Source organism: Limulus polyphemus, unplaced genomic scaffold (genome assembly GCF_000517525.1).
Source record: "Limulus polyphemus unplaced genomic scaffold, Limulus_polyphemus-2.1.2 Scaffold157, whole genome shotgun sequence".
NCBI lineage: Eukaryota > Metazoa > Arthropoda > Merostomata > Xiphosura > Limulidae > Limulus > Limulus polyphemus.
In genome coordinates this window covers 446,225-458,332 of record NW_013665767.1, presented here as the reverse complement: position 1 = coordinate 458,332, position 12,108 = coordinate 446,225, and the positions used below count along the sequence as shown (strand labels likewise).

General features: G+C 30.4%; 1 protein-coding gene across 2 annotated transcripts in view; it reads left to right on the top strand.

Annotated features, from left to right (window-relative positions):
- Nucleotides 1-11,310, top strand: part of LOC106476563 — a 24,657-nt gene extending 13,347 nt beyond the window's left edge. The window contains exons 5-10 of one of the 2 annotated variants that reach the window (XR_002609729.1): nucleotides 2,199-2,300; nucleotides 5,538-5,646; nucleotides 6,020-6,111; nucleotides 6,677-6,748; nucleotides 7,379-7,488; nucleotides 10,468-11,310. Coding sequence is in view for 1 of the 2 variants with exons in the window: in XM_022381338.1 (XP_022237046.1) it covers nucleotides 2,199-2,300; nucleotides 5,538-5,646; nucleotides 6,020-6,111; nucleotides 7,379-7,462 (387 nt within the window). In the remaining variant the exon portion in view is untranslated. The remainder of the gene's footprint in view (nucleotides 1-2,198; nucleotides 2,301-5,537; nucleotides 5,647-6,019; nucleotides 6,112-6,676; nucleotides 6,749-7,378; nucleotides 7,489-10,467) is intronic. The other variant, XM_022381338.1, reaches the window with a different exon arrangement.
- The last annotated feature ends 798 nt before the right edge of the window (nucleotides 11,311-12,108 follow it).

Below are 12,108 nucleotides of genomic sequence, written 5' to 3'. Positions count from 1 at the left end.
TAGATTCTGTATTGTTAGCCAGGCACAGGTGAAAGGTCAATATAATAAATAAATATAAATGTATAATGTTATGAGATTTAAGCTATTTTGTCTAAACATTTATGTTTTTGTGTTATACAGAGATTTATTACTGAAAATAACAGATAAAATATGAAGTTTTTTTTAAGAAATGTTTGATAACTATCCAGACATTATAAAGATATTGCATGTGAAATTTCAAAATTTTCTGATGTATAAAAGTATTTTTAATCTTAAAATGAAAAATACTTTGCATGATAGACAGGCAAGATGTGAAAAGAAAAAAAAGCATAAGAGAAACATTGCTTTACAAACCTTAATAATAAAAAAATTAGATATCTTGTGTATGAAATCATTGTAATGTTTACTGATAAACTGCCAAATTTCATTAACATTAGCTGACTAATTTAAAAGTTATAGTATGAAAGCTATAACAAGCACAAAATGGTTACGAGGTCAGTCCCAGGGACCGAGCCTGGGTTGAAAGAGTTAATTTATCACTGAAAAAAATATTTTCTGTGGATAAATTACTTTACAAAATGCAGTGGACCCTCATGAAATCTTGACAGAATCAAGAAATACTCATTTTTACATGAAGATTTTTCTGCAAGAGGTGAACTGATGAGCACAAAAATTTTATTATACGAAAGCTGTATTACTATATTATTACTGAAATACAATTGAGTGCTTTTTGTTGCTTGTAGGATAGTGTGATGACCAAATTAGCCACTAATTTCTGTATGACTGACTCTTGTTTATAGGGTTTAAAGTTTAATAAAACTGATGGCAAAATATCTGATTTAAGCCATCAAGTATATTTTGGGCAAACTGAAGACTTATTTGTCATATGTAAAGATTTGATGAGGGGCTATTTATATATAAAGTTTAGTATATTTATCTTTTATCAATTCCTAAGCCAAAACGTTTATTAACCTGCAGTATTAATCAATATTGTGAAATCTCGGAGGTTCTCAGTGGCTGTAATGGCAATAAATACTGGACTGATTAAAAAAACTTGGCTGTAGAAAATCTTTTATATTTATGTACTGAGTATGATCCACTGTAGTGCCACTGACAACAGGAAATAAACTCAACAAATACATACAGTGTGCGGGAATCTCATCTTATACTGAATATGATCCACTGTAGTGTCACTGACAACAGGAACTAAGGTTAACAAAAACATAGTGTGTAGGAATCTCATTTCATACTGAGTATTATCCACTGTAGTGCCAATAACAACAGGAAATAAAGTCAACAAATACATACAGTGTGTAGGAATCTTCATCTCATACTGAGTATGATCCACTGTAGTGCCACTAACATCAGGAAATAAACTCAACAAACACATACAGTGTGTAGGAATCTCATCTCATACTGAGTATTATCCACTGTAGTGCTAATAACAACATGAAATAAAGTCAACAAATACATACAGTGTGTAGGAATCTCATCTCGTACTGAGTATGATCCACTGTAGAGTCACTGATAACAGGTATAAACTCAACAAAAACGTACAATGTGTAGGAATTTCATTATGTAGATGAGCTTGACAGATAAATGCAGTTTGAGAACATGCTCGAACAGACGTACCTAATAACCTAACAGTTAAACTCAATTTATGGAAGAAGTACATTTACTAGTCACTATAAAGACACATATGTAAGTGCATATGACATACACAAAATCATATTACCAAATACAGCTTTTGGTTAAAACAAAGATACATAAAAAAATAAAATAAAACATGTTTTAAATCCAGATCTACTGACATGTAATGCATAACAAAACACAGTTCTGAGTCCATACCATTTATCAAAATTAACTTGAAAATATGAAGCATTACAATGAACATGACCATTAATCACTATCATATTAAACATTATTTATAAATGCAAGGAGGCCGGATATAAAACTTTTAGTGAATAGCTTGCATTATTAGAATAATCAGACCAATCTGATAAGCAGATTACATTGTATCTCAATCAATATATTAAGAGTTGGTTGTTGTTTGTATGAAATCTTACTTTGTTGGTTATAAATCTTGTTTACATATGAAAAATATTTTGCACAGAATACAGTTTTACAGTGTATATCTTATGTTGTAATGTGCAGGATATTAATGGTACTTACTGTGGGAGTAACTTGAACGTGTTAGTATTGTTTTTTTTTATGTGTAGGACACTTTGGAGTGTGCTCTCAAGTTTCATCAAGAAACACCTATCAAAAAGGGTTATGTAACTTTGCAAGATGCTGAACTTCACAAGAGGCTTCTTACACAGGTTGGTAGGTTTAATTTGTAGACACCTGACAGCTTAGCCATCAGATTGAAGCATTTATACTAATGCAAGCTTGCAGACTTCATGTATAAAGATCTAATAGCTTGGACATCAGATTGAAGCTGTTATTCATCTTGACTGCTAATACAAGCTTGTAGATTATGTGTTGAAAAATTTTGTATATTTAGTAGCTTTTAAATACAAATTGTAATATTTTGTATTGTTGACTCTTAATATTTAATATTCATAAACAACTTGTAGATATTTCCAGTGTTGGTTATAAAATTTTTATATTCATGTTTAATAGCTATTTAAAACACTTCTAATATTTAAACGTTGAGCTGTACAGATACAGTATCAGAAAATTATAAACAACTGTGCATGCACTGAAAGCTGATTAAGAATTATATGCATTGATGTTTAAGCTACAAACCAGTAGTTTTACTGATAATGTTTGACATTACTATTGAGAAGGAGCACCTTGAAATGTTTTATATGTTGTGCCATAAGAATGTTTAAGAGGTTAACAATTTTCATTGTTTTGAATACACAATCTTCCATTTAGTTGCCTTGTTTAAGAAACCAAGTCTTTATTTATTATGCAATACTTAACTCGGGTTCATAAGTCCAAAATATGTTAAATATTGTTAAACTAACTAGCTCAAGAGACCAAAACCTTATACATGTTTAAGGCCACTCTGCTTAAAAAGATAAGTCTTATACTTATTTTGGGACCAAAATCTGAAACTTATATTAGGGTCACTTAGCTGAAAAATCAGTAACCTGATATTTATGTTTCATTCCTAGGTTAAATAGACCAAAATCTGAAACTTATATTAGGGTCACTTAGCTGAAAAATCAGTAACCTGATATTTATGTTTGATTCCTAGGTTAAATAGACCAAAGCCTGATACATATATTTGGGTCCGTGATTCAAAAACCAAAACTTGAAATATTTAAGACTATACATCATGAGATCTAAATTAATATATTAAAGCTACCTCTCTCAAGAGACTAAAATTTGATACACTGTATGTAATAAGATTACCTGGATTAAAAGATCAAAAACTTAACACAGTTATTAAGGCTGCCTACCTAACTCACTTGCATCAGAACCTGATACATGTACACGTAACAATACTGCCTGACTTAAGTGACCATTTAGTTGTACTGAATCAAAATATTAAGACATGAAATAAATACAGATTTTTATAGCCAAACATTATACCATAAATGTGCTTTGGCTTTATATTTTGAGAATTCCAAACACCCAATTACTTTTGAAAATGTTAAAACATGGTACATATATTGTATAGTAGATAAAGAAAAACCATATGGGCTTAGATTCCTTTAAACCCTGATCCTTGGAGAATTTTAAAAATGTAGCCCTGTTATTAAATTACTGTTTTATTACTTTGTTTCCCCACTAAAGTGTAATTTATTGAAAGTAAATTCCATAGTTAATTTCATTGCTGTTCAATAATGTTTTATGTTGCAATGTTATTGGCACTAATGATTTTGCTTATATGTTGCATATGAAACATTAGCACTATCTCTGATTTCTGTGTGTGCAGCTTTTTTGAATTCATAATCATCACTTTTTTAGTATTTTTGTATTGTCTAACTCAGCAGTTATCAATATGTTGTCCATGGAAAGGTTGCATATTAGAGAAAGGAAGTAGCAACATAGTGTATAGATTCCCATTGTTGTCTTCTGAGAAAATAAGTAAATAAAAAATTCAGGTGTCACACAAACAAAAAGGTTTGAGAACCAATGTTCTAACTGAAGGTATTTCAAATTGTGTGTGAAAACCATCTCTAAAACAGATGCCACCAAAGAACATACAATTTTATCACCATTATCTGAGTTAGAATAGTCATTTAGAGGATTGTACACATTCCAATTAGAACTTGTAGCATTACTAGAGGTAACAAGATATTAAAAAAAATATTATACAATTTATTGTATGTTAAACTATTTTTCATTCCTGTAAGAAATACTTTTAAATACATCTCTATTTTCTCTGTTCCTGTAAGTTTAAATGATACCTTCATACTTGTTTCTGTGCTATCAGAATAGTTATTTTGATAATGTAACAAATAAATTAATGTATAGTGACTAATATGAACTATTATAATTCCATAAAGATTTTTTAAGGGATGTTTATAGTGAGAACACCAAGACATTCAAATATTTTAAAACAAGAAAATAAAGTTTATTGCCACTAACTTTAGTATGACCTGTATCTGAAAATTTGTGTAATTGGAAACATATTATTTAAGTTTGCTGTCCCTTTAGTGTAGTGTTACATTAATATAAATCTCAACCTCCAAAGATGTGATGGAACGAATTAACAAAAATTACTTAAAAACTCATGGCATGACATGATAATAATTACTACTTTTGTTGGTTCAGAGTAGGAATACATCAGAATATTATAATAAACCTTGAGTGATTTAACTGGGCCAAAATCCTCAAAATGTGGTAATAAATTCTCACATCAGAAACAGAAATGTAATTTTTTTTTCATTTTTAATCCAAAACCCAGCTTAAAAACTGAAAGTGGTTTTAGTACAACTTCCAAATTGTTTATCGAGGTTGACCTTTTTTGATTATAGTTTATTTTCACTTGCAGTGTAAAGTTAGCCAGAAACTTGGGTATTGCAGAGCAAACAATAACCTGAAGTATTTGAATAAGAGTAGTAACAGACAAAGCACACAAGATGATCTTTAAAAAATGTTTTATCAAAGGGAACAATAGATGAGCTTCATTAATAGCAACTCTTATTTTACCTTGACTGGGATACAAATGTTTGCAAGTCTCTTTGTGGATGGTCCTGATGTCCCAAGTTGATCCATATTCCTTTGTTTTCCAATGCCATTAATCACAAGGAATATCCCCATCTTGAAAAATTCTAAATCCCTCATTTGAACACACACCTTTGATCTGAGCATGTGAATATTTTGTTTCAGAAAGGGCTTTTACATACCCTTTCCAAAAGCTACAAATTTTTGGTGGCATCACAAACAGTGTCAAAATGTAGTCCTAATTCATGTCTATCCACTGTGACTATATATTGGCTGTAATTGTCATGTGACTTGCTGATTTGTATATTCAAAATTGTTTTAATACAACACACTCAATAATCTTTATATAATTTTTTACTTATATTTTAAGCTAAATTCAGTGTTAGTGTAATGTTGTTTCAACTAAATTTTTATATATTTTTTCCTTTCAGTTAACAGCTGCCTGCTATGAACTACATAGTATTTTTTTTCGAACTTTCTACCAAAGAAAAAATGGCAATCATTGCTCAGTCCAGAAAGAGTTCCAAAGGAAGGCAACAAGTATGACTTAATAGTTTTTATAGAATATAAGTGCTGTTTAAGAATTTTAATTGAAAGTTAATTTAATTTTGATTTCTTTCTGAATACATTTCAATATCATACTGAAGATAATGTCCGCACAATTATCAAACTTTACAGATCACTTTCCTTGGGAATGGGAAATAAGCTTCTTGGTTTTGGGGTTAAAAGGTCAAAGATCAAAAATCACTATTTAAAAAAATAGAAATTTGTTTTTTTTGTACAAAAGAAAAACAACAAAATACACACATATCAGAACAGATAACTGCTAATGGTCGGGGGGGGGGATCAGCCATTCTACTGATCGTTATATTTTAATTTTCAGTTTAGTATGATTTAATTATTTTATTTTAAGGTCAGTTCACCTGCAGAAATTCAATTAAATCCAGAACCTGTAAGGAAAATGTCTTCAGCAACTCTCAAATCCTTGGAAAGGAAGAAAGGAAGGTAAGTTAAATAAATTATAAGTAGTGTAATATAAGAAAAGTTTGTGGAATTATATATGTACAATCTGCCTTATTGAAATATTAGCTTAACTTTAGTTTTGGGTGTCATTTCTAAAATAAGAGTATCTACTGAAGCATATTTGAGTTTTTAATATATCAAAACCAACTTGTGCACAGTAAAAAAATAATTGTTTAACTATCAAGTTACTGATTTAATTTCATACTATTCAGTACGGGTGGTGTCCACATACTGCTTCATATTAACTAATTTTGGTTTTGCCTGTGGGTGAAAGAGTCATGCATTTTCTAGTGGAATCGTCTGCAATACTGGTGGTATGTTGTTTACATTTTTTTTATGACTTGTACGTTATGAGGAACCCTGTAATCAACAAAGTCGTATACCCACAAATAACTTGGTGCATACATGGGTTATTAAATTTTAAGGTTAATTATTCAGACCCAACATATGCGAGTGTGTATGTTATATACAGAGAAAAAGTTGCATCCAATCTTTCTGTTGATACTAATAACACTTCATTTCTTAATATCTATGTTCTTGGTTCAAGGAAGCAAGCAATGTCTAGATCCATGAATTATTTATCCCCAGCTAAAATGGAATCTCAGGGATATGGAAAAAGGTTTGTAGAATGGCTGAGTGTTAGTTTACAGTTAAATAATGTAAAATGGAACACTTAAGTAAGTTTTGTACTAGAAAGTTTTCTTCTTGAAAAATAAATTGGCGAGTTGGGTAATTTATCTTTGATCTGAATTGTTAAAGTTGAAATAAAAACATTAATTACAGAATAAACAAACAAAATATTAAAAGTTGAGAGAAATGTCAGTTAAAAAAGTTAAAGAAGTAAATTGTATGAAAATAAGTAAAAATAATTCATAAATACCAATATACAAGGTGTCTAGAAATTGTTAACAAATTTTTGTAATACAAATACAAAAAATTTATAAATTGTGTTTTATTACACAGCATATATGAGGGTTTGCCAGTTGGTGTTCCTAAAACTATATAATTTTTAAGGGGTCATCATGATTGGAGCATCTAATATTATTGGATGGAATGTCCAGTATTAAAAGCACATTTCAGTTGTTGAAATTGTTAAAATTTGAATGGAATATTAAATAACAATATTTAGTGATTAAGATTTTCCAGAATTTTCTGTACTGTAACATTTATGATCAAGAATTTTTTATCAACAGAGTTTGATATGTAGGTTACTGTTTAGGTCAGTAATTCTTTTTCATTTGAACTTTAGAGCAGGAAGCTCTGTTATGATAAAGCCTCGAAATTTACCTCCTGGCATGAAAAATTCTATGAGTACCAAGCTGCAGGTGGTTGATTCAAACAAAATTCTCTCACGAGAAGGTAATGTCTTAGCCTTTCCCCTTTTTTCACATAGTTTTTTAAAATTAAGGCAAACATGCTGTGAAAGTGACATCTGTTGCTGTTTATAACAAACTTTAACTTGGATCTATAGCTGGTGCTCAGAAAGTGTTATGGAAGCCATTATTGTTTAGCACTGTATTAACAAGGCTATTGTATCATTTGTTTTTGTAACAACTCTTTTTTTTTTTTTGCTCATCAGGTTGAAGTATTTATGTCTCATAAAACTACCAAAAACGTAGGCACTGAAAGTGAAACAACGGATGTGAAATAGGAGTTTCACAATTATGTGAAGTTTTTGTAAAATGTGAGGAATAATAGTGTTTACAGTCTTGTTTTTGTGGAAAAAATGGTTTGCATAAAACATTTTATATGAAACATTTATGAAGTTTATTAAAGTTTTAAGAAGAAAGGATTTCCATGGGTCTTCGAAATCTTGGAAAATTAATTTTAAAACAGTTTTTTCAAGTCTTTAATTTCCTGGAAAACATGCAATTTTTGTACATTATAATTTTAAATGCTTGAAAAATCCTGGATTTTTTTTAGGCTACTGAAGATTCATCTATTTCATAATTAGTCACTTCAACAGTTAGGCCTATGCTGTTAATATGAAACAAATCTTGCTAATCACAACTGCTTTGCATACTTTGAAAAAAAAACATATTTTCTGTGGGAAAGTGTCAAGATTTTTTGAATGAAACCTCACAGGTATTCTGGCAGCCAGTGGAAATAGCCGATCAGTCACCAGAATGTCTCGTGGTGAGCTTTGTCTCGACTGTGCTTACTCTTTGATTGCAATTTTTGTCTCTGCGTAAATTCTATGTATACTTATACTGGTACTATAGTTGACCATTGCATCTCTGCACAAGAGCCTGTACAAAGGACTACAATTTTGAATAGAGTTGTTTAAACATTTGTTTAACAACAAGTAAAAGCTTGGAATGGTCTATTCTTTCATTGGGTGTGTGTGAACTAGACTAGTTTTGGAGAATTCCACTCCTCATCAATGACCCTGGACACTACCACCAATGAAACTTGAGACCAAACTAAGCCTTTATAATAGTGGGGTATTGAAAATCGAAATGGTGTATTTAAGTGTTTTACACTCACAAAAAAGAAACCTATTATTTTATAGGTATTTGAAAAACTTGTAGCGTTTTGCCACAATTTAATTCTAATCTGGCTCACAGACTCACCCCAAATGAAAGAATAGACCATTCCAAGCTATCATTTGCTGTTAAACAAATGTTTAAACAACTCTATTCAATTATGTACCAGCTGCCCAGTGTTCGCTAACAACACAAAGAATTAAATTGTGGCGGAATGCTACAGGTTCTTCAAATACCTATAGAATGATAGGTTTCTTTTTTTGTAAGTATAAAACACTTAAATACACCATTTCAAAAAAGGGCTACAATGTTTAAGACAAAGCTTTAGATGTGCATATCTTGGCTACTGCAAATGACACTAGGCCTACTCCGAACACACTTTGAGATTGTTCATTCATCCGTGAAAATACCAACAAATGCCAGGCAAGTGTAAATTTAAAAGCGAGTGGCTAAAACCCAGTGACTTTAAGGATTGGTTGAGAGAAATTAATGATGTACACAGAGCATAATTGTCAGTCATGCAAAACTTCTTTTGATATTGACAATATGGCAAGTCAGCTCTTACCTCGCACATAAGTGGGAAAAACACATTGACTACACCAAAGCAATTGCACTAGCAGAAAAACAGCATGTTGGCATACAGACCTTCATTAATATATGTAGTTAAAATAATAAAGTTGAGGGATAATGATGCTTTAGATTTTGCTGCCAAATTTATTTGTGAAGTGCAGAACTTGACAGATATTTCAGGCCTATGTTTACGTGTTATACTAGACCCATAGTATCAAGGCCCTAGTAATTGGCATGACTTGAATAGAGTGTTAATACTACAGAATTATGACAGTATGGCTAATTAGCTGTTTTATGACATTGAAATAGAACATCAGTTACATAAATGGGCAATTTAGATCTTTTTGCATCAACATGATTTTGACAGGTGTAATTAATGTAACAAATTTATAGCTAGAGTGTAAGAAACTTATTGATATATCTTTCAAATGAAACATGTTTCATAAAATTACTGTTGTTTGTGTCTATGACCCCAACACAGTAGAAAGGTCTTGATTCTGTAAACCTGAGATCCTGAAAAAATCATGGAGTTTTGCTTTGCTTTAGGTGTATGAATCCTGGAATTTTCTGCATTTTAAATAGTAACAAGGTGCTGATTTTGAAAACTTTACTATAACTTAAAAGTGAAGAAAATTATTTTTTTTTCATTCTTAGGCCTTGCTGTATATTTAAGAGAGTGAAATAAAGTTTCTTTGCAAAATAATTTTGACTTTATTCTATTTGGTGGGCAACTATTACCAAGTAGCACAAATTACAACTAGAACTGAGTCGTTAGCCATATTTGCTAATCAATTGACTGATGGCCCCATCAATCAATAAGTATAGTGTTCCTCAAGAAATAGCTACATCTAGTTGCCTTTCCTCTAGTCAGCAGTTCGAAATGAAAATAAAATTTGTAATGAAGTTTCTTGGCAAAATAATTTTGATTTCATCCTGTTCGGTTTGCAACTATTACCAACTGATAACACCTTGTGCATATTTAGTACCTCATCTTCAAGTTGTGTAGTTGTTTAAAGATTGAATAATCTTAAAGCAGTACATAAAATGGTAGTAACTATGATGCCATAATAGCACTTTTACCAAGTTTTCTTTAAACTTAAAGATTTGGTCATGATAGAAATTAAAAAGCTTGAGAAAAACTTTTCCTAGTGTCCAAAAAAAGAACTAACACATAATACAAAATTTATATGTTCTAGTAAAATGTCCGGGTGATTTATTCAAATAGTTTTTTTTACTTAATTTAGTTTTTTGAGGTAACATTTGAATTCTCTGATATTAACAGGGGTACCAAGAAGAACAATCAGACGTGTGCGACGATCCCTTTATGACAAAACCACCACTGAGTCGCATGTTTCTCAAATGAGAACATTGTTTCCAAGAAATGAGCAGGCTGATTGGAAAGATTAAAACTAAGTTATTTTTTTATTGGAAATTTCTACACAAAAGTTATTAGCTGTTATACAAAAATACAGAATGGAAACTTCCTTTTTTTATAGAATCTAAAAACTACAATTTTTTTCTGCCAGTGATGTCGGTAATTAATAATTTTCGTAACTAATTTATATTTTTCTGTTATCAAATGTAATTTGTAATAAGGAACCGTTTCTTGAAGCTTTTGCTGTATGTTAATTTTTACTAGGCTATATGTATTATTTAAAAGTTAACGTATATGTCATTGTTTAGTAAAGTGATTTTTTTGAGTTATAACTTTCGTTTAGTGCGTTATTAGTTTGCGTTTTTAAGAGGTTTAATGCAAATTTTTTGCTTTTGTTTACAGATAAATAATTTTCAATAATTCTTCATGTGTTTGCTGTTCAACATTTAATTTTTGTTGCTATGTAGTTATTTTTCCTTTAGTTTAGAATTTGAAAACTATTTTCAATTTTTATACCAAGTTGTATCTTGCTGTTAGGTGTTATTGCTGCTAAAACCTAGTCTCAGTGAATTTTGTACTTGTCATAATCAGTGATAACCTTTACTTAATATACTCTGATACCAGTATTTTCATCAGGATCCTCTTGTTATGATTAAGGATTATAGAAGAACATTCTATTTAAAAATATATATATTTATATATATATTTTTGTATGTGTTAGGATTTTTTACTTTTTTAAAAAATAACATAAAAGGAGAGAATTTTACTGAATGTAAGTTGTCAGTTTTATAATAAATATAATGTTATACCTCATTATTTGGAACATAATTCATTGGAAAATTAAATATTCAAAAACATGTAAAGAAAGTAAAGGCAACTTTGTAATCATTAAATCATCTACACTGTACTCACAATTTAGAATTCTAGCAGCATAATTTGTTTCTATCTGTATAGTCACTAATGTTTTTTTAAATATTAGGTATTATTGATAATCTGATATTACACTTGGCTTATCGTTTACATGTTAATCTACGAGATGTTAGAATTTTCTGATACCACTCTTTTAAATGTTCATACCTTTCTACATATTCATGCAATATGCAGCTTGCTACCATAAAGATGATCCATTATGTGTGTATCTGTTAGCGTTCATCAAATAGAGTTGGCTAGATTGATTACCTAAGTTTTAGTATGATAACTTGAAGTTGTCAGATGGTGTATTTTGTTTGTTAAGTTTTTACCCGATAGTTGTAGTTCTCTCGACTTCGATAAATTCAGTTCTTAACGAATCAAAAATGCTTGTATTTGATCTCGTTTGAACAAATATGTTCGTTCAGAGAAGCCAAAACTTGAAATTTTCATACAGGTTATATCATTAGTTTATAGTAAGATTATAATCGCATTCATTTGATTCGTCTTTTATTTCGTACTGAGCCCCCTCAGTGGCACAGCGGTATGTCTGCGGACTTACAACGCTAGAATTCGGGTTTCGATAGCCGTGATGGGCAGAGCACAGATAGCCCATTGTGTAGCTTTGTGCTTAATTAC